Below are 25,062 nucleotides of genomic sequence, written 5' to 3'. Positions count from 1 at the left end.
CACTAGGTTCGATTCCAGGGTTGAGGGGGTTGGCTCATTAGGAGAGACTGAGTAGAATGGGACTATACTCATTGGAATTTTGAAGAACGTGGGGGAATCTTATAGACTCTAATTTTTGTACATTCACCCCATTTTACTTCCTGCCCCAAATTATCTTCAACAAAACAATAAAAGAAATTGCTGGAAAAGCTTCGTAGGTCTGACGGTATCTGTGGAGAGAAATCAGAGTTAACACTTAGGGTCCGGTGACCCTTCCTCAAATTATCTTCATCTTCTCATTTAGTATACTTTGACTTCCAGAACCACTTTCGCTCTACATTTCATTGCTCAAGTTTGTTTCCAAATCCCTGTGACTGAATCGCAGGCAGTGATCCCAACCCGTCTGGATTATTCCAGAATTTGCAAGAACTCAAGACTAATCCTCAGCGAGCAATAATGGGTGAAAAAACATTACAGTAATTCCCTTCGCAGTTGAGAGTTTTATTATACACAGTTGCTCCTCAGTTGTCATGAAGAAACTGGGAGTTAATGGTTATGAGAGAGCATGGACCCTGAAGAGTCGACCAATCAGTTGGTCTTTGGCTTCTTAGAACAGTTGATCCAAGTTGAGGAAAAATAACAATGACCAGGGAACATTGTGTGGGTAGAACTCCTGCCTCTGATCCAGATATTTAAGGTTAAAATCCCTCCCCAAGACTGAAGCATTCATAATGCCACCTGGCAACTTGAGTAGCAACCTTCCGACACACTCTGGCAGTAGGAGCAGGGGAGATTTCTGGTTAACCATGTGATGAAAAGAAAGTTGGAATCTCCACTATTGCTCGCCATCTCTCCAGGCTACAACGTGTATGTAACCTTGAGGCAACTTGTACTCCGCAAGTCATCTGTAACACAGCACCAACAGTGACCCTCTCAATTCATTCATGTAAACCCCAGCAGAGATTCGAGGATGCATCTGGATCCTTACTCCCCTATGCTACAGAGATGTGTATAGACAATACATTTATTTAACAGGCTGTGTGAGGAAGTGAAGAATTCTGATTTGACTGGTGGTGGGTTTGTTTCAATGTTGAACAATAGGGAAGAAACTCTGAGGAGTCAGAAATAGACCAAAGAACAAAGAAATTTACAGCCCAGGAATAGGCCCTTCGGCCCTCCAGGCCTGAGCCAATCCAAATGTACTATCTCAACCTGTCGCCCAATTCCTAAGCATTTGTATCCCTCTGCTCCCCACCTACTCCTGCATCTGTCCAGGCGCATCTTAAATGAATCTACTGTGCCTGCCTCTACCACCTCTGCTGGCAACACGTTCCAAACGCCCACCATCTTAACGATTTGTCTGAAGTGACTTTGAACTTTTTTTTCCCTGAGAACTGAAACAGTCTGTTTGAGTAATTTTTCAATTGCTTTGCTCATTGTGGATGCTTGATGGAATCAACACGATATGCCACACAACAATGAATTGCATTTATAATGTACCATGGGAGCACCGTTGAACAGAATTTGACACTGCTCTATATTTCAGTGGTGCTGCTGGGTTTGTGGTGATTGTAATAAATCACAATTTCTGGGATTTCAGCGTTTGTAATTATGCTTTATTGGCTGGTTCTATTTACAAGGAGGGACTGGTCTGTCATTAGATGAATAAGACAGCCATATAAACATAAATGCTGCAGATATGTTAAGAATCATACAGTGAAGTAGCTGACCATTCAGCCTGTTGTGGCTCTGCCAGCCCTTTTGACTGAGCTGTCTGATCAGCCTTCCACACCTGCTGTTGCCCCTTAGTTAAATAAATGTAAATGTTAAAATTGTTTTTATATCTCGAGCATGGGAAGGCTTCTCCGTCTGGCTGAGGGTAGCCATTCTGTGTATGTGCTCAGCTTCAATCAGGACTCGGTTTGTTGCTGATGCTCTCCAAAGACTGATGGGTCCATTTGATGATTTTGGAGGTAATGGAGGTAAATTTGGAAACTGGGCAGGAAGGAAACCAATTCATGATCTGATCCGTTAGAAAGCTGGGGAGAAAAGATGCTTGACGTCTGAAGATTTGCATGTGCAACATAAAAGAATTCTCTTAGAATAAAGTTGCTGTCATAACTCCTCCCTAGTTTTACTGCGAGTGTACAATTTAGGGGAATTAATGATGCATGGATCAATAAAGAACATCTTAAGTGAATTTATTGAAGGCCACCATTAATGAATGTGTTTGGAGACCGTAGCTATCTAGATAAAGAGCTCATCAGTGTGGATTTTCTGAAGATATCAACAGAATGTCTCATAGGGAACAGAAAGGAATGGAGTTTTGTGTTGGCTTTCATGGCATGTTTGAAAGGGTTAATATTGAGTGCCTGAAGCACTATTGTTGATATGGGGCTCTACTCTTTGGAATTTGGAAGAAAGAGGGGGGATCTCTTTCGAAATATGTCAAACTCTGAAGGGATTAGATACAGGAGAAACAGGGAGGTTGTTTCCACTGGTGGGTGAAACTAGAACTAGAACCAGAGGGTTGTGAATCTGTGGAATTCCCTGCCCAGCGAAGCAGTTGAGCCTACCTTGTTGGATGTTTTTACGGCAATGCTAGGTCGATTTTTGAACAGTAAAGGAATGAAGGATTATGGTGAGTGGGCGGGTAAGTGGAGCTGAATCCACAAAAAGATCAGCCATGATCTTATTGAATGGCAGAGCAGGCTCAAGGGGTCAAATTGCCTCCTCCTGCTCCGAGTTGTTATGTCTTAGATCCTACAGATCTGTATAAGATCTCCCATCCACATCCTCCTCTCTAACTCTGACTCTATCGTCTATCATCTCAGTTAAAAATCACACAAGATCAGGTTATAGTCCAACACACTAGCCACCTGATGAAGGAGCTGCGCTCCGAAAGCTCGTGCTTCCAATTAAACCTGTTGGACTATAACCTGGTGTTGTGTGATTTTTAACTTTGTCCACCCCAGTCCAACACTGGCACCTCCACATCATACCATATCGGTTTAAATTGTAGCTAGTAGTGATCATGCAGTAAACCACAGAGTCATGGAATCATTATCCTGTTGAAGACAAGAGCCTCCTTTTTAGATGATGGAGTGGTTTTCCTTTGTCACACCAGACCAGGGGAACCCGGCAGATACTGAGCCTAAAAGCAGACAGTGAGAGAAACCTATCTCCTGGTGAACAGTAGTGGGGGCAGCCTTGCACATCTCGAGGATCCATGGTTCAGACTGCACATGCAACAGTGCCCAGTAGGGGAAGCCACAATAAGATCAATGTGCTTTACAAAGGCTCTCAAAGAGATTTTGATATACTTGAACAAGGCAGTCATTAGGCTGCAATTTTAGATGTACTCTTGCATTAGGGTATCTGATGTCAGAGCTGATTATTAGTCTGAGGGAATACTTTTCACAGCCTATATAAGGTAAGATTCAATTTTTGTTTTATTTTTTCGAAAGTCTCATTTTGTTTACAAATTCTCTTTTTGTTCCAGTTTAAAAATACAGAAAGAATACCCAAATGCCATTTCCTGGGATTTTTACCAGAATGTGGGATCTAAATTCTGTGACTCAGCCCATAATTTCATAAAAATTGCAGTTCAACAGCTTTGATCTTCAAGGTTTTGTTGGTAAATAGTGCACCCTTTTAGTCTGGTGGCTTTAAGTGGTGATTGGTGACAGGGGAAAGTTGCCACCAGTGCAGAGGCAGCTGTGAAGGAAAAAAACTGGCACTTGTATAGCACTTTTCAGAGCCTTCGGATATCTAAACGGTTTAATGATTGTAGAATTACCCTTTGAACTACCCATTTCCTACTACTGTAACATAGGAAATGCAGTAGCCATTTTGTACACAGCAAGTTTCCAAAAAGTATGTATTAATTTTGTTTTTAAATGATGCTGGTTCTCAGAATACAGTCAGTCTGCTATAAGGTGGTAGTTCCATTCTCGTGTTATCCCGTGTGATAAGAAAATCCTGTAATAACAGCACCATTTAAACCAATGGGGTTGGAATCACTTTATAACAAATACACGCTTTAAAAGATCGTGCTTTAGAAACAGCACCCCCAATTTGTCAACCGCATTACGGGGAATTCACATTGATGAAACACAAGTTATAACAGAATACCGAGACTAAAATAGATTAGGTACAAAAACAGACATAAAGAGAAAAGCTAAAAGTTTTATGCTACAGTTCTTTGTGGTATAAATTAGTAAGGTAAAGAAATAAAGTTAAAAGATAAACACTACAGTCCTTCGACAGCCTGCAGTCTCTCCACACAGCGGGCTTTCCATATGTGGTCTTGCCATCTCCCCCCACCCCCGTGCTGCTGGGCTCATGATCTGTGACAGACTAACTGACCGCACCAGGCCCCAATCCACCAGCCAACCCCTCGGGGTCCCCAGCCTTACCTGCTACTCCACACTGACCAGCCCACTCTGCACTGGCCCACTCTGCGCTCACCCACTGACCGTCCCTCTCTGCTCCAGCCGGTTGCCCACTAACCGTCCCTCTGTGCTCAGGCGAGCTACCCACTAACCGTCCCTCTGTGCTCCGGCCAGCTGCCCACTGACCGTCCCTCTGTGCTCCAGCCAGCTGCCCACTGACCGTCCCTCTGTGCTCTGGCCAGCTGCCCACTGACCGTCCCTCTGTGCTCCGGCCAGCTGCCCACTAACCGTCCCTCTGTGCTCCGGCCAGCTGCCCACTGACCGTCCCTCTGTGCTCCGGCCAGCTGCCCATTGACAGTCCCTCTGTGCTCCGGCCAGCTGCCCATTGACCATCCCTCTCGGCTCTGGTCCCCCAGCTGTCACCATGCCACCATTCTCTTCACAAACCCAGTTTAGAAATCTCACCAAAACATTTAGAAAGACAAGCAGACAGAAAGGCTGAGCCCCAGGCTGTCGTTGCCTACTCTACCGCTGCCATCCTGGACGCTGAGTCCTACTCTGGATTTTCAGTTTCTCATTTCCAATATTATCTTGAACCTTATGCCTTACATGTTGCTCCCACTGACCCTGATTTTCTGGGCCCACCTCATTCCAGTGTAACCAGTCCAGCATTGCCATCTTTATCTTTGAACTGGGTGCATACTGCTGTTGAAAATTCTCCTGTACACAATCCAGAATTCTACCCCTCTCTACCTTTTACACTACCACCGTCCCAGTCTATAGTTTGAGAAATACGATTCTCCATAACTGTACCTGTCTGATTTGTTCTGATACATCCTTCCTCTCAACTGGTGGTCGATAGACCACACTGAGCAATGTAATTGCATCTATTTTTTGCTCCTTAACTGGAGCTGAATTGATTGTGTCTTTTTATCCTTTGACATTCTCTTTCTCCTGCACTAAAATGCCCTCCCTTAACCAATGCCACTAGCCTTCCTTTTTCCCTCCCTTTGCTATCTTTGCTGAGCACCTACTCCCCGGGAATATTTAACACCACATCCTGCTGTTCCTTGGACCAGGCTTGTGTTCCAGCCACAACATCATAATTTCACATGGCAATCTGTGCCTGTAACTATAAGATTCCTGCAAGTTGCCACCCAGGTGTATTCGGGTTGTTAAGGAGGCATACGGTGTGTTAGCTTTTATTGGTAGAGGGATTGAGCTTCAGAGCCACGAGGTCATGCTGCAGCTGTACAAAACTCTGGTGTTCTTGGTGTATTGTGTACAGTTCTGGTCACTTTGGAAAGCTTTGGAAGCTTTATAAAGGGTTTAAAGGAGATTTACTAGAATGTTGCCTGGTATGGAGGGAAGGTTTTATGAGGAAAGGCTGAGGGACTTCAGGCTGTTTTCGTTAGAGAGAAGAAGGTTGAGAGGTGACTTAATTGAGACATATAAGATAATTAGAGGGTTAGACAGGGTGGACAGGGAGAGCCTTTTCCCTCGGATGGTGATGGTGAGCATGAGGGGACATAGCTTTAAATTGAGGGGTAATAGATATAGGACAGATGACAGAGATAATTTCTTTACTCAGAGAGTAGTAAGGGTGTGAAACTCACTGCCTGCAACAACTCTAAGGGCATTTAAATGGTCATTGGATAAACATATGGATGATAATGGAATAGTGTCGGTTGGATGGGCTTCAGATTGGTTCCACAGGTCGGCGCAACATTGAGGGCCAAAGGGCCTGTATTATACTGTATTGTTCAATATTCTAACTCACCAGTCTTACTGAGTATAATCTGCCCATTTGTAGATCTTCACCCTACCCCCAGTTTTAAATCCTCCCTTTATTCTGACTCCACCTATTAACTTACCGTTCACTATTCTGGTATGACCAGTCTCTCCCAGCGTTTTGTGAATCCTCCTATTCCTATCTGATGTTCTCTCCTAGTATCTGCACCAATGCCAATTTCAGTTTAGACCCTCCCCAGTAAAGACCTCCATCCCAGCTCTGTTCAAGTGTAAAGATTAGATTGATTAGATTGCTTACAGTGTGGAAACAGGCCCTTCAGCCCAACCAGTCCACACCGACCCTCTGAAGAATAACCCACCCAGACCCATTTCCCTCTGACTAATGCACCTAACACTGTGGACAATTTAGCATGGCCAATTCACCCGACCTGCACATCTTTGGGCTGTGGGAGGAAACCCATGCAGACACGGGGAGAATGTGCAAACTCCACACAGACAGTCACCCGAGGCTGGAATCGAACCTGGGACCCTGGTGCTGTGAGGCAGCAGTGCTAACCACTGAGCCACCATAAACTATCCAACTTGTACATATGCCGTCTACCCCAGAGCTAGCTCAGTACCCAAGGAATCTAAAATCCTCCCTCCTGTGCTGTCTTTTCAGCCGTGTATTCATCTGTCTTATCTTCATATTTCTGTACTCACTCGAGTGTGACATTGGGAGTAACCTGGAGATTTTTGTTTTACTATTTAGGATCTTCTTGCTAATTTTCTATCGAGCTCCTAAATTCTGACCACCCCTCCCTTTCCTACTATATCTTTGGTACCAATGGGACCCCACACACAAGCTGCTGTTCACCCTGTCCCAGAAGAGAATCCAGAACGTGTGATACCCAGCACCAGGGAAACAGCACGTCATCTTGGAGTCACATCTGCGGCCGTGCAGTCTCTTCTCCGTTCCCCTCCTTAAGATCTCCCCTACCATTATTGCTGGTCGGCCCAGCCCCTCACACTAGCTGCATCACCCCTAATGCCACTGCTGCATTCTTCACCTGGATCCAGAATGGAAAATGTCTCGAAGGATTTCTGAACAGAAACCAAAAGAGCTGCGGATGCCTTCAGTCAGAAATTGCTGGGAGCACTCAGCAGGTCTGGCAGCATCTGTGCAGAGAAATCAGAGTTAACGTTCCTGTGGAAGGGACATCGGATCTGAAATGTTAACTCTGATTTCTCTGCACAGATGCTGCCAGACCAGCTGAACTTTTCCAGCAATGTTTTTAAACAAAATCATGAGGGGCATGGATAGAGTAAATAGACAAGGTCTTTTCCCTGAGTTAGGGAGTCCAGAACTAGAGGGCAATAGGTTTAGGATGAGAGGAGAAAGATTTAAAAGGTACCTAAGGGGCAACCTTTTTAAGCAAAGGGTGGTGTGTGTATGGGACGAACTGGTACAATTACAGCATTTAAAAGACTTCCGGATGGGAACATGAATAGGAACGGTTTGGAGGAATACGGACCAAGTGCTGGCAAGTGGGACTAGATTAATTTAGTCAGCATGGATGAGTCAGACCGAAGGGTCTGTTTCCATGCTGCACATCTTGATGACTCCTGCCTGGTTGTCTGGGACTGTCCAGTGGTCACCCCTTCCCTATCCACCTGCACGCCTCTATCTGCCTGTTCCTGTTCTGTCGGGTTTCCTTGAGGCAGAGGAAGTTCGAATTGCATCCCCCCCCACCAACCCCCCCCCTCCCCTCCACCCCCCTTTCGTTGTATCAAACGTAAAAAAGCGAAGCATTGAAGACAAGAACTCTAGCAGAAGCAAGAGCTAAAAAAACAAATTGAATCCCTTGTGGCAGGACAGCAACCTGTGAGTCCACGCCTCTGATGAAAATCCCAAGTGCAGAATTACAGAGAAATGAACTGTGATTGGAGCTGATTTAAATCAAACCTGTCCACATTCTGCTGTGTATCAAGTTGTTAGCCCTGGCAGCTGGCAATACAGTGTCATTAGAGTGGGCAGCTCATTCTCCCAGAGTCAGGATCCCTCCCTAAATCCCCTTTTAACAGGCGTTTGAATCCTAACCACTCCTTTTCTGTATTCTTCATTGGAAAAGGACAGCCGTAAGCCAGTTCAGTAATTTCATTTCATTAGTGCTAACGTCACTGCCTGGGAACCCAGAGGTACAGTCAAATGCTGTGAGAGCGCGATTTCAAATCCTCCCACAGCAGCTGGTACTGTTTTGATTTGTTTAATAAATCTGCAATGAAAGATCGTCTCAGTGATGGTGACCTTGGAATTATCATTGTTGTAAAAATCCATCTGGTTTACTAATGTTCTATAGAGAAGGTAATTTTCCATTCTTACCCTGGTGCCAGGATCAAGGATGTCTCAGAGAGGGTGCAGAATGTTCTCAAGGGGGAGAGGGCCCAGCGGAGGTCATTGTCCACATTGGAACCAGCAGCATAGGAAGGGAAAAGGATGAGATTCTGAAGGGAGAATAATATACTGGCAGGGAAATTTGCTAGAACTGCTCATAAACTAGTAAGGTGGGGGGGTGGGACCCAGGGAGATAGTGAGGAAAGAGATCAATCTGAGACTGGTACAGTTGAGAACAGAAGTGAGTCAAACAGTCAGGGCAGGGAGAGAACAAGTTAGGACTGATAAATTAAACTGCATTTGTTTCAATGCAAGAGGCCTAACAGGGAAGGCAGATGAATTCAGGGCATGGTTTGGAACATGGGACTGGGATATCATAGCAACTACAGAAACATGGCTCAGGGATGGGCAGGACTGGCCGCTTAATGTTCCAGGATACAAATGCTACAGGAAGGATAGAAAGGGAGGCAAGAGAGGAGGGGGAGTGGCATTTTTGATAAGGGATAGCATTACAGCTGTGCTGAGGGAGGATATTCCTGGAAATACATCCAGGGAAGTTATTTGGGTGGAACTGAGAAAGCGGAAAGGGATGATCACCTTATAAGGATTGTATTATAGACCCCCCAATAGTCAGAGGGAAATTGAGAAACAAATTTGTAAGGAGATCTCAGTTATCTGTAAGAACGATAGGGTGGTTATGGTCGGGGATTTTAACTTTCCAAACATACACTGAGACTGCCATAATGTCAAGGGTTTAGATGGAGAGGAATTTGTTAAGTGTGTACAAGAAAATTTTCTGATTCAGTATGTGGATGTACCTACTAGAGAAGGTACAAAACTTAAAATAAGGCAGGGCAGTTGACTGAGATGTCAGTGGGGGAGCACTTTGGGGCCAGAGACCATAATTTTATTTGTTTTAAATTAGTGATGAAAAAGGATAGACCAGATCTAAAAGTTGAAGTTCTAAATTGGAGGAAGGCCAATTTTGACGGTATTAGGCAAAAACTTTCAAAAGCTGTTTGGGGGCAGATGTTCACAGGTGAAGGGACAGCGGGAAAATGGGAAGGCCTTCAGAAATGAGATAATGAGAGACCATATGCATATTCCTGTCAGGGTGAAAGGGAAGGCTGGTAGGTATAGGGAATGCTGGATGACTAAAGACATTGAGGGTTTGGTTAAGAAAAAGAAGGAAGCATATGTCAGGTATAGACAGCAGAGATTGAGTAAATCCTTAGAGAATAAAAGCAGTAGGAGGGAAATCAGGAGGGCAAAAAGGGGACATGAGATAGCTTTGGCAAATAGAATTAAGGAGAATCCAAAGGGTTTTTACAAATACATTAAGGACAAAAGGGTAACTAGGGAGAGAATAGGGCCCCTCAAAGATCAGCAAGGCGGCCTTTGTGTGGAGCCGCAGGAGTTGGGGGAGATACTAAACGAGCAATTTGCATCAGTGTTTACTGTGGAAAATGACATGGAAGATATAGAATGTGGGGAAATAGATGGTGACATCTTGAAAAATATCCATATTACAAAGGAGGAAATGCTGGATGTCTTGGAATGCATAAAGGTGGATGAATCCCCAGGACCTGATCAAGTGTACCCTTGAACTCTGTGATTGCTGGGTCTTTTGCTGAGATATTGGTATCATCGATAATCACAGGTGAGGTGCAGGAAGACCAGTTGGCTAATGTGGTACCCCTATTTAAGAAAGGTGGTGAGCTTGATGTCAGTGATGGGCAAGTTGTTGGAGAGAATCTTGAGGGACAGGATTTACACGTATTTGGAAAGGCAAGGGCTGATTAGAGATGGTCAACATGGCTTTGAGTGTGGGAAATCATGTCTTACGAACTTGATTGAGTTTCTTGAAGAAGTAACAAAGAGGATTAATGAGGGCAGAGCAGTGGACATGATCTATACGGACTTGAGTAAGGCATTCGACAAGGTTCCCCATGGGAGACGGGTTGGCAAAGTTAGATCTCACAGAATACAGGGAGAACTAGTCATTTGGATACAGAACTGGCTCAAAGGTAGACGATAGAGGGTGGTGGTGGATGGTTGTTTTTCAGACTGGAGGCCTGTGACCAGTGGAGTGTCACAAGGATCAGTGCTGGGGTCCACTACTTTTCGTCATTTTTATCAATGATTTGGATATGAACATAGGAGGTACAGTTAATCAGTTTGCGGATGACACCAAAATTGGAGGTGTAGTGGAAGGTTACCTCAGAATACAATGGGATCTTGATCAGATGGGCCATTGGGCTGAGGAGTGACAGATGGATAATTTAGATAAATGTGAGGTATTGCATTGTGGGAAAGCAAATCAGGGCAGGACTTATATGCTTAATAGTAAAGTCCTCGGAAGTGTTGCTGAACAAAGAGACCTTGGAGTGCAGGTTCATAGCTCCTTGTAAGTGGAGTCGCAGATAGGATAGTGAAGAAGGCATTTGGTGTGCTTTCCTTTATTTGTCAGAGTATGGAGTACAGGAGTTGGGAGGTCATGTTGCGGCTACTTTTGGAATATTGCGTGCAGTTCTGGTCTCCTTCTTATCGGAAGGATGTTGTGAAACTTGAAAGGGTTCAGAAAACAAGGATGTTGCCAGTGTTGGAGGATTTGAGTTATAGAGAGAGGTTGAACATGCTGGGACTGTTTTTTCTTGAGTATCGGAGGCTGAGGGGTGACCTTATAGAGGTTTACAAAATTATGAGGGACATGGATAGGATAAATAGACAAAGTCTTTTCCCTGGGGTGGGGGAGTCCAGAACTAGAGGGCATAGGTTTAGGGTGAGAGGGGAAAGATAAAAACAGACCTAAGGGGCAACTTTTTCACGCAGACAGTGGTACGTGTATGGAATGAGCTGCCAGAGGATGTGGTGGAGGCTGGTACAATTGCAACACTTAAAAGGCATCTGGATGGGTATATGAATAGGAAGGGTTTGGAGGGATATGGGTCAAGTGCTGGCAAATGGAGCTAGATTAGGTTGAGATATCTGGTCAGCGTAGACGAGTTGGACCAAAGGGTCTGTTTCTGTGCTGTACATCTGTATGACCTGGTCTGGCCTACACGTGACTCCAGCGATGTGTTTGACTCTTAATTGGCCCCCTGTAATTAGAAACGCAGGCCTTGTCAGCAATGTCCCCACCCCATGCAAGGCAAACATACCTCGCCTTAAGAAATGAATCGATATAGAAAAGGGGAGATATATTACAGACTTTGACAATGAGCCCGGTTGTGGGACCAATTCAACCATTCATTCTCTTCTGGATAATTTTATGATTCTTATTGCTATCTGTCCAGTGTATGGCATGAGGTAAGGATGGCTGAGCTAAAGAGTGAAGCCAACAACATAGATCCAATTCCTGTACCAACTGAGGTGATCATGAAGGATTCCCTCTCTCAACTTCTGCCCTCCCCTGATTGTGGTGACCCTCAGGTTAAACCACCACCAGACATCTCTCTCTGCTGAGAGATGTGACCATGCTGCTCCTTTAACATGGTTATGTTGTCCTTGGCGTTTTTTTTTCTAGAGAAGTTGTACAAGTAGAAATTCCGAAAGGTCTAGGTTTGAAGGGTTTTAGGGCCGTTTTGATTAAAACTAACAGACACTCCCTCAGCCAAAAGGCTTTCAAGTTTAAAAACAATTGTGCAATGAAAGGGGAGTGACCAGTTCTCCCAGCCCAGCTTAGCCCTGTTTGGTTTGGTTTTAGCAGGCTGCTGTTCCAAGAAACAGCTGCATGGAAGAAGGTGTTCCAGGCTGAATCTCTCTCTCTCTCTCTTTCTCTCTTTCTCTCTCTCTCTCTCTCTCTCTCTCTCTCTCTCTCTCTCCTGTAAGACCCTGGGTTTGATTTGACATTTTGTGCCTAGGAGTGTTGATGGGGATTGTTGCACGTATTGGGAACAGCATCATTAGGTTGGGATGATCCGTTGGGTTTTTGGATATTTACGTTATTATATATTCTGTTTTCTTTTGTTTGTGTTTCGTTCAGTAATCTAGTCAATAAATGTGGTTGTGTTTAAAACTAATTGGCTTGACCAGCTGTCTCACTGCCGGAATATCTGCTTAACACCTACTTAAAACAACTAGCAAAGTTAGGGTCTGGGCTACTTTCTTGAAATATTTGGAGGGGGTCTGGCCTGGCCCATAACAGAGTGCAGCCTTAAGGTTTTCGAGGATGATAGCGACTTTACCTCATACATGAAATACCACAATAAGTCAACTCAAGATTATTTCTCAATAACTTCTCAAACATCATTCAGCAATTATCAACCATGTGTGAATTATGAAGAGTCCACTGACAGCTTTTGCATCAGCGGTGCCTGTAGCAACATCCCTTCCCTCTAACTGCCCTCTGAAACCAAACTGGGGTAACCTGCTGTCAGGTTGGGGCAGGAGGGGGTGCTCCATTTGTCCAGAATGTTTGACTTGGTAGCAGCCATGGCCTGTAGCTGTCAGAAGGCAGTCGACCCACCAATAAATTTGGGTGAATGGATTCCCTACCCCTGCCCCAAACTGACAGTAGGTTACCCTAGTTTCCCCATTGGCAAACCTGCCAGGAAGGTAGCTGATTGGCCAGATTGTGTTGAGGTCCTTAAATGCCCATTCATTAACTGTTTCACTAGGGCCCAGTGCTTTGTTCAAAGGGGCAAGTCAAAGAGATTGGATCTCTCTCCCGGACCAAACTAAACAATTATTTCCCCTTCAAATCACCTTCCTGAGTACTTCCGCAGAAACGAAACTTGATCCCTTGGATTAAGTGGCATGTTTTAAAGGCAAAATGATTAAAGTATGGACATCATATTTTTAAAATATGAAAAAGTATCAACATTGAAGGTTTACTTAAAGGATGATCGCTCATTTAATGTTTGAACTTGGTATCACATTTGAACAAATATTTCCTTCCTTTTCCCTGTCTTTCTGCTCAGGGTTCAGCTGACTCCTACACCAGCCGTCCATCAGACTCCGACATCTCTCTAGAGGAGGACAGGGAAGCGCTACGCAAGGAAGCTGAGCAACAGGCTTTGGCACAACTTGAGAAGGCAAAGGTAAGAACGCTGGCACTCCCTCACCAGCCTCGCCATGCAGTGCTTCCCAGTCTTTTTACCATTGGGAACCCAATATGAAGCTTGACTATTACCACAAGTTCTCTGAGGACTGGGTGAGCGGGGCAGGGACATTGGGGTTTCATAAAGCAGAAGGTGTGGGGCACAGTAGAACTCTGAGGTGGGGGGTGGGCAGAGTTACATGGTGGTTCTTGCTGCCTCTGAGCTCACATCCCCAAAACATCAGCTTGTGACCTCACTCGGGATCCTGACTCTAAGCCCTGCTCTAAGAAAGGCTTGTAGTCCCAAGGAGGATTTGTCTGACTGTAGGAACACAGTGCAAACTACACCCTGAGGTCTGCAGTCATAAGTAGTGCATAATTCTACAATGATGATTCAAGCTAATTAATTCAGTTGCTAAGTCAGGCTTACATAACTCGCTGTCTTTGGAACCCAATTTGACTTACCAGCTTGACTGTGTTTCTGCATGGAGCCTTGAGGTGTTTTTCGCCATTAATGACCCTGTAGCGGTTGTCCTCAGTGTTGTAAGATGCTGTGGAAGACAAGGTTAGAATAGCAGAATGACCTGGAGCCTAAATTCATTGATGTTCACATTATTCGGCCGCATTATTTGATTTTCTTAGCTGGTTGAATCCATTTCGTGTGAGAGACACAGCCCGTCAAACCCAGTGGCATTTTCTGGAGGGTCGTCTCTACGCTCAGCGTGACGGATAACCTCATCATTTCTCTCACTGAGTATGAATTGGCTCAGAGACCCAAGGATCAGTGCGCTCCCGTGAACGTTGATGGGCTTTAAGCTGGAGGAACCAAAACCAACTGTGGATGCAGAACCTGAAGTGGGAAAGCCCATTCCCTAGCTGTGGTGGCACTCACCACTTTCAACAGCAAGACAAATATTGTCAGAAGCAGCAATGATTGATTTCGGGATGCTAACAGCTGAAAGAGTCTCACATGAAGAATACTGAATGTCCAAAGTGAATTTGAGCCATCTCATGAGGGGATTGATGTAAGTCCTTGATAGACTCTGAGATGTAAGCTGACATTTTCTCATGAAGTTTGAGACAGGTGCAGTGTTGCTGAAACCAATGACAAACTGTTACACTGGACTAATTTAGTCAATGGCTAATGGTAGGCGGGAGTGAGGACAACAGATTCTGGAGATCAGAGTCAAACAGTGTGGCACTGGAAAAGCACAGCAGGTCAGGCAGCATCCGAGGAGCAGGGCAGTTAATGTTTCAAGCATAGGTCTTCATCAGGAATGTGGGGAGGCTGCTCAAGGGGGTTGAGAGATAAATGGGAAGGGGATAGCTAATGGTGTTATGCAAAGATGAGAGGCTTGGACCTTGGTTTGTGAGATGGAGCCATTTGTACAGATCAACTACAAGAACTGTTATGCATCAAGGACAGAGTGCAGACTGCCATTCCTTTATTAAACTCTTGATTGCTTTGTAGTTGTTCATGTAACATTTTAATCTACCAGTGTCTACCTTACGGTCTTTGCTTGATGCACTGAATGTTGACATTCCGCTGAGATCTGAGCTTGGATTCAGTCCCAGATGGTAGGATAACAAGCTGTTGTATTTGACTGAGGACTGGATAGTGTAGCTGGTTACATTAATCACATGGAATTGGGATTGAATTCAAACCAAACTGATAGGATTAGAGTCTTGTCCTTCCATTTGCTGTTTCTGAGCAATAAGTCCGTACGCTCCCAATTGTTAGTGTGTGCAGGAACACAATACAACCTGCCAAAAGTTGGTACCAAACTGTTGCCTTTTATAATTTGGCCTTCACTTGGAAGTGGTACAAATAATAACAATAAGATCAAGAACATGTGATTGTGGATGTGAACTCCTGCTCTGTCACTGTTAACATGAACTGCGATTATGTCCCAAATGTTGATTGTTCTTTAACAGGGTATTTTATGTGTTCATTGACTCGTCACAGAGCATCACCGCAGCATCTTTCACTGAATCCCATTTTATTTTAGACCAAGCCTGTTGCATTTGCTGTTCGGACAAATGTTGGCTACAATCCCACCCAGAACGATGAAGTCCCTGTGCAAGGCATGGCCATTTCCTTCGAGTCCAAAGACTTTCTACACATCAAAGAAGTAAGTATTCCACTCTTATTAATGTATCATTGCAGTTTGTGCAAACACTTGTGCATGGGTAGTTACTGTGACCTTCTGCATCGAAGTAAGTCATTTTAGGGGCAAGTAACTCAGGGAAATGTTTCAGGTGTGGTCAAGAGGAAACAAATTTTACATTGAGGAGAGCAAGGTTAACAAGATGTCAAAGCAGAATGTGCTGGAGAAATTCTGCACGTCTGGCAGCAAGTGTGGACAGAGAAAGCTTTACTGTTTCGAGTCTGATATGACCCTTCTTTGGAACTCATATTGAATCTGAGATGTAAAGTCTGCTGCCTAACCTGCCAAGTTCCTTATTTTTAAAAAATTTTTCAGATCTCCAGTATCTGCATTATTTTGCTTTTTCTTAATCAGATGTTGATTTCACAGAAGCCAGTGAGGAGTGGGAGGGTGTTAGCAGGAATAGTGGATAAGCACAGGTCACCAGTACCTCATGCTGGAATGGGTAAGGGAAGGTTGACAGTCTGTCAGACAGACAAAGGGCCATGCAAGACCTAATCTGTCCTGTGTCAAAGCTAATTTGCGGATTTAGTCTCCTTTTTTGTTAAATGGGTAAAAAGATTGGTCAAGGAGGATTAAAAGCTTCACAGGAGGCTCCCAAGCACCGAGGATGTCACCTAGACAGGGGGACGAAACGTCTGCAACACAAATTCCCAGCTCGGCGAACAGAACCACAACAGGATTAAAAACTAATAATAGTCAGCAAAGATGTAATGAGACTGTTGTAATATCGCAGCTAGAAATGGTACAGGAATAGGATGCATCAGAACAAATACACTGGTCAGACACAGGGGGTCAAAAACCGAGTCATTGATGGTGACAAAACCAGGTGTCCTTCCATTCCAGTACAATACCAGCTCCGTAAGGCCTTATCCAGAAGGATAAGGGTAACCAAAGCATGATTCAGACTGAGAAACACGAAGGTATGAATCTGCTATTTTCCCTGAGCTTAACTTAGTGCTTGAGGATGTGAGTTTTAAGAGGGAATGAAGTACATTGATTAGAAAGCAGTCTGGTGGGTAAGAAACAGCCAAAGGATAAAAGATAGTTATAGAGTTATAAAGATGCATAGCACAGAAACAGACCCTTTGGTCCAACTCGTCTACGCTGCACAGATATCCTAACTTAAGATGGTCCCATTTGCCAGCATTTGGCCCATATCCCTCCAAACCCTTCCTATTCATATACCCATCCAAATGCCTTTTAAATGCTGTAATTGTACCAGCCTCCACCACTTCCTGTCGCAGCTCATTCCATACCCGTACCACCCTCTGTGTGAAAAAGTTGCCCCTTAGGTCTGTTTTAAATTTTTCCCCTCTCACCCTAAACCCTCTAGTTCTGGACTTCCCCCACCCAGGGAAAAGACTTTGTCTATTTACCCTATCCGTGCTCCATCCGGTGACCAAAGTGTTGCCAAATGTGTTTCGCACCACGTTAACTTGATGGTTTTACTTTCCAATGAAGCAGAAAAGGAAAAATAGCGATTATTTAAGTTTTTCTTCATTTTTTCCGCAGAAATACAACAACGACTGGTGGATAGGGCGACTGGTGAAAGAAGGATGTGAGGTCGGATTCATTCCAAGCCCAGTAAAGTTAGAGAATATCAGGCTGCAACAGGAGCAGAAGATGAGACAAGGACGACTTTCAAGGTCTGACAAAGACTTGATTGCACATCCTTACTGTCAGCTATGTTCACAGTTGCCCATAAAGTGCCTTCATAGCCAGTCACTAAGCAGTAACACATGGGTCAGACATTATATTGGGCTTCATTCTTAGTTTGGATTTAGGGATTCAGGTTGCACTTGGCTGCACCTTCAGTTCAAATGGGGTGAACTTAGAGGACCACAGCACCGTAGAGTCCCTACACTGTGAAAGGAGGCTATTCAGCCCATTGCATCTACACCAACCCTCTATGGAGCATCCCATCCAGACCCCCACCCCGTGTTCCATATGGGCGATCCATCTAATCCATGTTTAGGCTGTGGGTGGAAACCGGAGCACCCGGAGGAAACCCACCTAGACACGGGGAGAATGTGCAAGCTGCACGCACAGTCACCCAAGGTTGGGATTGAACCCGGGTTCCTGGTGCTGTGAGGCAGCCGTGCTAACCACTAAGCCATGGTGCCACCCAGCAGCTAGCTTGGCATTTGCACTTTCTAATGTCACTGATTTATTTTCATTTTGAAACTTTTACTTTAGCAAATCTGGTGGAAACTCCAGTTCTAGTTTAGGAGATGTTCCAGGAACCAGGAGACCCACACCTCCTGCAACTGGTAAGTGCCAAGCATCCTTTTTTTCTCTCGTTCTGAACCTTGCTTTGTTCAAGGTTCAAGGCTGCTTCTCTCTTCAGCCAATGCACTTTGGATTCTCAAGATAAAGTGTAAGCCCCAAAGCAAAGCACAAAACATTTGGTAAGGTCCCAGGGAGTGTTGCTGAACAAAGAGACCTTGAAGTGCAGGTTCATAGCTCCTTGAAAGTAGAATCGCAGGTAGATAGGATAGTGAAGAAGGCTTTCCTTTATTGGTCAGAGTATTGAGTACAGGAGTTGGGAGGTCATGTTGCGGCTGTACAGGACATTGGTTAGGCCACTGTTGGAATATTGCGTGCAATTCTGGTCTCCTTCCTATTGGAAAGATGTTGTGAAACTTGAAAGGGTTCAGAAAAGATTCGCAAGAATGTTGCCAGGGTTGGAGGACTTAAGCTATAGGGAAAAGCTGAACAGGCTGGGGCTGTTTTCCCTGGAGCGTCGGAGGCTGAGGGGTGACCTTATAGAGGTTTACAAAATTATGAGGGGCATGGATAGGGTAAATAGACAAAGTCTTTTTCCTGGGATCGGGGAGTCCAGAACTAGAGGGCATAGGTTTAGGGTGAGAGGGGAAAGATATAAAAGAGACCTAAAGGGCAACCTTTTCACGCAGAGGGTGGTACGTGTATGGAATGAGCTGCTAGAGGATGTGGTGGAGGCTGGTACAATTGCAACATTTAAGAGGCATTTGGATGGGTATATGAATAGGAAGGGTTTGGAGGGATATGGGCCGGGTGCTGGCAGGTGGGACTAGATTGGGTTGGGATATCTGGTCAGCAAGGACGGGTTGGACCGAAGGGTCTGTTTCCGTGCTGTACATCTCTATGACTCTATTTATCTGTATGCAACATCTGCTTTAGTCAAGGGGGATGAAAATTAATTTTAAAAAAGAAAAATTTAAATGCCAGTGAAGTAAAAGATAACGTGTGCAAGTACACAGCACATCCAACAGCATCCGGAAAGAAATGGAATGAATTTACCGAATAGAGATATGTTAGAATTAAGTTGAATGAGTCATGATTTCAATGTGCAAGTTCTTTCTCTTTTAGAGAATGAAAGTTTCTCTCATTTTCTGTTATATTTGCAATAAAGGTGATGATAGCATAATTGCAATGCTTCTGGGCTAGTATTCCATGAACCCAGTCTGGAGATAAATGCTCAAATCCTACCACAACAGCTGGGTGAAGTTCAATTCTGAAACAATCCTTAACAATGGACAATCAATGCATGACTCAATTAATAACTCTAAATGTTTTTAAAAATCTTATAGTAATGGGTGACTGTGAAACTATAATCAATTGTTGTAAAACTTGCGGTCTGGTTCAGTAATGTACTCTTAGAGAAGGCAATTCTCCATCCTTAAAATGAAACAAACAACTGTGGATGTTTAGCATCCCTACAGTGTGGAAGCAGACCAGTTGACCCATACTGAACCCCCACAGAGCATCACACCCACCCTACATTTCCCATGGCTAATCCACCTAGCCTGCACAATTTAGCATGGCCAGTCCCCCTAACCTGCACATCTTTAGACTGTTGGAAGAAACCAGAGCACATCCACGCAGACATGGGGAGATCGTGCAAACTCCACACACAGGAATCGAACCCATGTCCCTGGTACTGTGAGGCAGCAAAGTTAGCCGCTGAACCACCGTGCTGCCCCAGATGCTGAAGGTCTGAAGCAAATTGCTGGGGAAACTCAGCAGATCTGGCAGCGTCTGTGGAGAGAGAAAGCAGAGTTAACCTTTTGAGTCCATCAGCAAAAGGGTCACTGGACTCGAAACATTAACTCTGGAGTTGTGAGTTCTTCCTGAGTTTGGCTGATATGAGATGCCAGACCAACACACGCGTGGTTTGTCTTGAACAACGCGTGTGCCAAGCAACCCAACTCCATCCAAGAGCAATGAAGGGATGGTCTCCTGCATTCCCTGCCTTTCCAAAGAGGAGGAAGAATTCTCCCTCTGCTCCACCAGCATGACACATGAATTCCTTCTGGTACCATTCCCTGAAAAATACAATGGATCAGCAACAGCTGAATTGCTAAGACTGTGCATTCGGATTAATCTCCGGTGTAACTACAGATCTCAATATGCCATTGCTTTGGCAGAGTCCACTCAGGTGAAGAAGTTTCCAGTAAATTTCCTCTTGGATTTTTTGGTGACTATCTGATAACCAATGCCTGCAGTTGATTGGAAAAGTGTGGAAACATTCTCTCTGTATTCACTCATCAACATCTTCTGAGGTTTAATGCATGATGGCCTGGCTGACAATGCCCAGGTCCCGTGAATGAATTAAAATGGAACCTCCCCCATTTTGCCTATGCCTTCTCTTGCCTGGACTCAAATTTGGGCAAAAGTGGTCATTAAACTGAACTAAGGGAAGACTAATAGCAACTGGTATCTCCAACAGTCACGAATCCTACCAATGGGACTTGGGTGCAGTCCTGCCAATGTCCAATCAGTTCCAGATGATGTTGGTGGCATTTCTTCAGAGAAAATCACAAGATGGCTTCGATAGCAAGTGTGGGGCTGTTTGAGATCCATCTTTCTCAGTGTCTGCTGGCAATGATGGCAAGCCCAGTCTTTTGTAACAAGAAAAGGATTGATGGGTGCTGAGGCATCTGCAAGGGAAGCATCAGTGCACACTAGCACAGGAAGTTCACTGGTGACTTCATTAAAAATGGGCAGTGGGCTGTTCGAGCATGGAAGGCATCACTGCCAGGTCTGAGTCTGAGACTGCCCACTACTTGTTGTGGAATATTTGCACTCTCTTGCAGGAGTCACAACTGTCATACACAGCAGATTCATTTCCTTTCCCTCCCATTGACTATCATCTCTATGGAAACCAGACCTTGAGGTAATCTCTTTATAGGTACCAACTCAGAAGGGTATTGCTGTGCTCTGTCTCTGTCTGTCTGTCTGTCTTTCTCTCTCTCCCTCCCTCTCTCTCTCTCTCTGTGCTGCTCTCTCTCGCTCTCTCTATGTTGCTTTTTCCTCCCTCTCTATGCTTCTTTCTCTCTGTCTCCCTTGTGGTACCTTTGTGTCTTTCTCTGTCTATCTCTCTCTGTCCTGTCCGTTTCTCTCTCTCTGTGCCTCTCTCTCTTCCTCTGTGCATCCAACTCTCTCTCTGTGTCTCTTCGTACTGTCTCTTTCTCTCTCTCTCTCTGTATCTTTATCCCTATCTCTGTTCTATTCTGTGTGTGTGTGTCGTGCTCTCTATCACTGTGTCTGTGTCTCCCCCAAAAAAAGGTTAACTTTGACTAATTTGAGTGCAGTCCCCATGTAATGGTGACCCCCATCTATCACCTGTCTTGTAAAAATGTCACACAAAATACATTGAGGAAATGGTAATCTTACTGCTGGTGGCTGAGTGTCCTATATCTAAGTTTGAAGCACAAACTGATGTGGAAAAGTCCAGCTGAGTATGGGATCTCTCAAAGTTTTAAATGGGAAATGAAAACATTCACTCAGAGAATTCCCATTCTATGGTTCAGGTTAGAGAATGTTGGTGAGTGGGATAGGGGGAGCTCTGTTTTGCACCTGGCGTGGGTTAGGAGTACTTTGTGCAAAGATGAATAGAAGTGTTTCTATTCTTGAGCGTGTTTATATGTTGCAGTGAGTTCCATATTCTCTACAGTGTATCAATTAAGAATAAAGTCTGGACTGTTTAATCACAAACTGCTGCTTTGGTGTTGGGCTGCTTTTCCAATCCGTTTTCTCACTGCTGTTGATGAAATTTCCTTTCTTCCTCAGCCTTAGTTGCATTTCAACCTGTGCTTCCTCCCCTTTACCAGGATATGCGGACTTGTCTAATTTAGCTTTTGATGTAGATGCCATTGACTTAGATGCAGAAGAGAGCGATTCCCAAACCAACCATCGGTCCCCTAAAACAAGCGTTAGCAGTGTAACGACTCCCCCGTCCAACGCCAAACGAATCCCATTTTTTAAGAAGGTAACGCCTTGTCAGTGCACCCAGCTGCCTGATGCACGAACTAGCGCACATACCCCACTCAGTTTGCTGCTTCCATGTCTCTGAGACTTGTTAATAACATGCATGCCTTGTTATTTTTTTCTTGGGCTGTCTTTCCACGCACACTTGAGCAGCAAAGCCGAAGCAGAAATCGGTAAGTCTATTTTATGCTTTCTGTATTTCGCGTTGAAGTGTAGAGTCAGACTGGGGAAGTTGCAGTTTCCCGTGACACAACATGCCTCAGAACCTGAAGCCTCTTAGAATGACAGCTGTTAAAGTAAACATACTTCAGCCAGTCCTGTGATTAATAATCATCATTTGCTCATGTTGGAGAGGAATAACTTGCATTTGTATCTGCTGCAAAGAGCATGGTCAGGGTTGTTTATTTAAAAATGTGTAAGGTTAAACTAAGAAGTCACAATTGTGTGTGCGTAATGTACCTTAGGCTCTGTGCCCATCAATAAATTCTCCGTGGCACTGATGAACATAAAATTGGGGACTTTAACTTTCCTGATATTGATTGGGAAAGCTATAGCTCAAGTTCGTTAGATGGGTCAGTGTTTGTTCAATGTGTGCAGGAGAGTTTCCTGACACAATATGTAGACAGGCCAACAAGAGGTGAGGCCATACTGGATTTGGTTCTGGGTAACGAACCAGGCCAGGTGTTAGAATTAGAGGTAGGTGAGCACTTTGGGGATAGTGACCATAATTCAGTGATTTTTACACTCGTGATGGAGAGGGATAAGTGTGTACTACAGGGCAAGAATTATAGCTGGGGTAAGGGAAATTATGATGCGGTGAGGCATGACTTAGGATGTGTGGCTTGGAAAAGTAGACTCCAAGGCAAGAGTGTAAATGATATGTGGAACTTGTTCAAGGGGCAACTATTGAGTGTCCTTGATAATTATGTACCTGTCAGGCAGGAAGGAAAGGGTCGTGCGAGGGAGCCGTGGTTTAATAAGGAATTGGAATCCCTTGTTAAATGGAAGAGGGCGGCCTATCTCAAGATGAGACGTGAAGGTTCAATTGGGGCGATTGAGAGTTATAGGGTAGCCAGGAAGGACCTGAAGAGAGAGCTAAAAGCAGCAAGGAGGGGACATGAAAGGTCCTTAGTCGATAGGATTAGGGAAAACCCTAAGGCTTTCTATAGGTATGTTAGGAATAAAAGAATGACTAGGGTAGGAATAGGTCCAGTCAAGGATAGTAGGGGGAAGTTGCGTGTGGAGGCGGAAGAGATTGGGGAGACACTGAATGAATACTTTTCTTCAGTATTTACTCAGGAACAGGGCATTGTTGTCGATGAGAATACTGAGTCACAAATAAGTAGAATGGATGGCTTTGAGGTATGTAGAGAAGAGGTGTTGGAAATCCTGGAAAAGGTGAAAATAGATAAGTCCCCTGGGCCTGATGGCATTTATCCTAGGATTCTCTGGGAAGCAAGGGAGGAGATTGCAGAGCCATTGGCCTTGATTTTTATGTCCTCTTTGTCTACAGGAGTAGTCCCAGAAGACTGGAGGATAGCAAATGTGGTTCCCTTGTTCAAAAAGGGGAGTAGGGATAGCCCTAGTAACTATAGGCCAGTGAGTCTCACTTCTGTTGTGGGCAAAGTCTTAGAGAGAATTGTAAGGGATAGGATTTATGCACATCTGGATAGGAATAATGTGATCAAGGATAGTCAGCATGGTTTTGTGAAGGGCAAGTCGTGCCTCACAAACCTTATTGAATTCTTTGAAAAGGTGACGAAGGAGGTTGATGAGGGGAAAGCGGTAGATGTGGTATATATGGATTTTAGTAAGGCGTTTGATAAGGTTCCCCATGGTAGGCTACTGCAGAAAATACGGAGATATGGCATTGAGGGTGAGTTGGAGGTTTGGATTAGGAATTGGCTGGATGGAAGAAGACAGAGGGTAGTAGTTGATGGCAAAGTTTCTTCATGGAGTGCCGTCACTAGCGGTGTTCCGCAAGGATCTGTTTTGGGACCATTGCTGTTTGTCATTTTTATAAATGACCTGGAAGAGGGGTTAGAAGGTTGGGTGAGCAAGTTTGCGGATGATACGAAAGTCGGAGGAGTTGTTGACAGTGAGGAAGCATGTGGCAGGTTACAGCAGGATATAGAGAAGCTGCAGAGCTGGGCAGAAAGGTGGCAGATGGAATTCAATGTAGCTAAGTGCGAGGTGATTCACTTTGGGAAGAATAACAAAAAGATGGGGTACTGGGCTAATGGTCGGATACTTGGTAGTGTGGATGAGCAGAGGGATCTTGGTGTCCATGTACACAGATCTCTGAAAGTTGCCACCCAGGTAAATAGTGCGGTGAGGAAGGCATATGGCGTACTGGCTTTTATTGGTAGAGGAATTGAGTTCCGGAGTCCTGAGGTCATGATGCAGTTGTATAAGACTCTGGTACGGCCGCATCTGGAATATTGTGTGCAGTTTTGGTCGCCATACTATAGGAAGGATGTGGAGGCATTGGAACGGGTGCAGAGGAGGTTTACCAGGATGTTGCCTGGTATGGAAGGAAAATCGTATGAGGAAAGACTGAGGCACTTGGGGCTGTTTTCACTAGAGAAAAGAAGGTTTAGGGGTGACTTGATTGAAGTGTACAAGATGATTAGGGGGTTAGATAGGGTCGACAGTATGAACCTTTTCCCGCGTATTGAGTCGGGTATTACAAGGGGGCATAGCTTTAAATTAAGGGGGGGTAGATATAGGACTGATGTTAGGGGTAGGTTCTTCACTCAGCGAGTCGTTAGTTCATGGAATGCCCTGCCAGTAACAGTGGTGGACTCTCCCTCTTTATGGGCATTTAAGCGGGCATTGGATAGGTATATGGAGGATAGTGGGTTAGTGTAGTTTAGGTGGGCTTGGATCGGCGCAACATCGAGGGCCCAAGGGCCTGTACTGCGCTGTATTCTTCTATGTTCTATGTTCTATGTTCTAAAATTGTTTCTGTGTCAATGATGGGAATGGATTTGAGCAAATATCCTGGTCGAGTAAGCCTTCAAGTGGCCAGAATCTGTACTTCTGTTGTGATGGTTGACATAGCAAAAATGTTGAAGGAATATCTTGTTGGAAAAATGG

At 44.6% G+C, this 25,062-nt stretch overlaps 1 protein-coding gene across 7 annotated transcripts in view; it reads left to right on the top strand.

Annotated features, from left to right (window-relative positions):
* The window catches only part of cacnb1 (calcium voltage-gated channel auxiliary subunit beta 1), a 278,199-nt gene that overhangs the window by 185,279 nt on the left and 67,858 nt on the right, over positions 1-25,062 (top strand). For 5 of the 7 annotated variants that reach the window (XM_043674847.2, XM_087977771.1, XM_087977768.1 and 2 more), the window contains 5 exons: positions 13,422-13,541; positions 15,550-15,672; positions 17,224-17,357; positions 17,908-17,981; positions 21,807-21,964. In XM_043674847.2, the coding sequence (XP_043530782.1) occupies positions 13,422-13,541; positions 15,550-15,672; positions 17,224-17,357; positions 17,908-17,981; positions 21,807-21,964 (609 nt within the window). Of the gene's footprint in view, positions 1-13,421; positions 13,542-15,549; positions 15,673-17,223; positions 17,358-17,907; positions 17,982-21,806; positions 21,965-22,113; positions 22,137-25,062 lie in introns of all 7 variants that reach the window. The other 2 variants (XM_087977770.1, XM_043674852.2) reach the window with 2 other exon arrangements.

Source organism: Chiloscyllium plagiosum, unplaced genomic scaffold, assembly GCF_037043375.1.
Source record: "Chiloscyllium plagiosum isolate Xiang-an unplaced genomic scaffold, Cpla_swu_hap1 HiC_scaffold_32, whole genome shotgun sequence".
Taxonomy (NCBI): Eukaryota; Metazoa; Chordata; class Chondrichthyes; order Orectolobiformes; family Hemiscylliidae; genus Chiloscyllium; species Chiloscyllium plagiosum.
The sequence above is the reverse complement of the archived record's forward strand: the minus strand, read 5'-3'. Positions and strand labels throughout refer to the sequence as shown.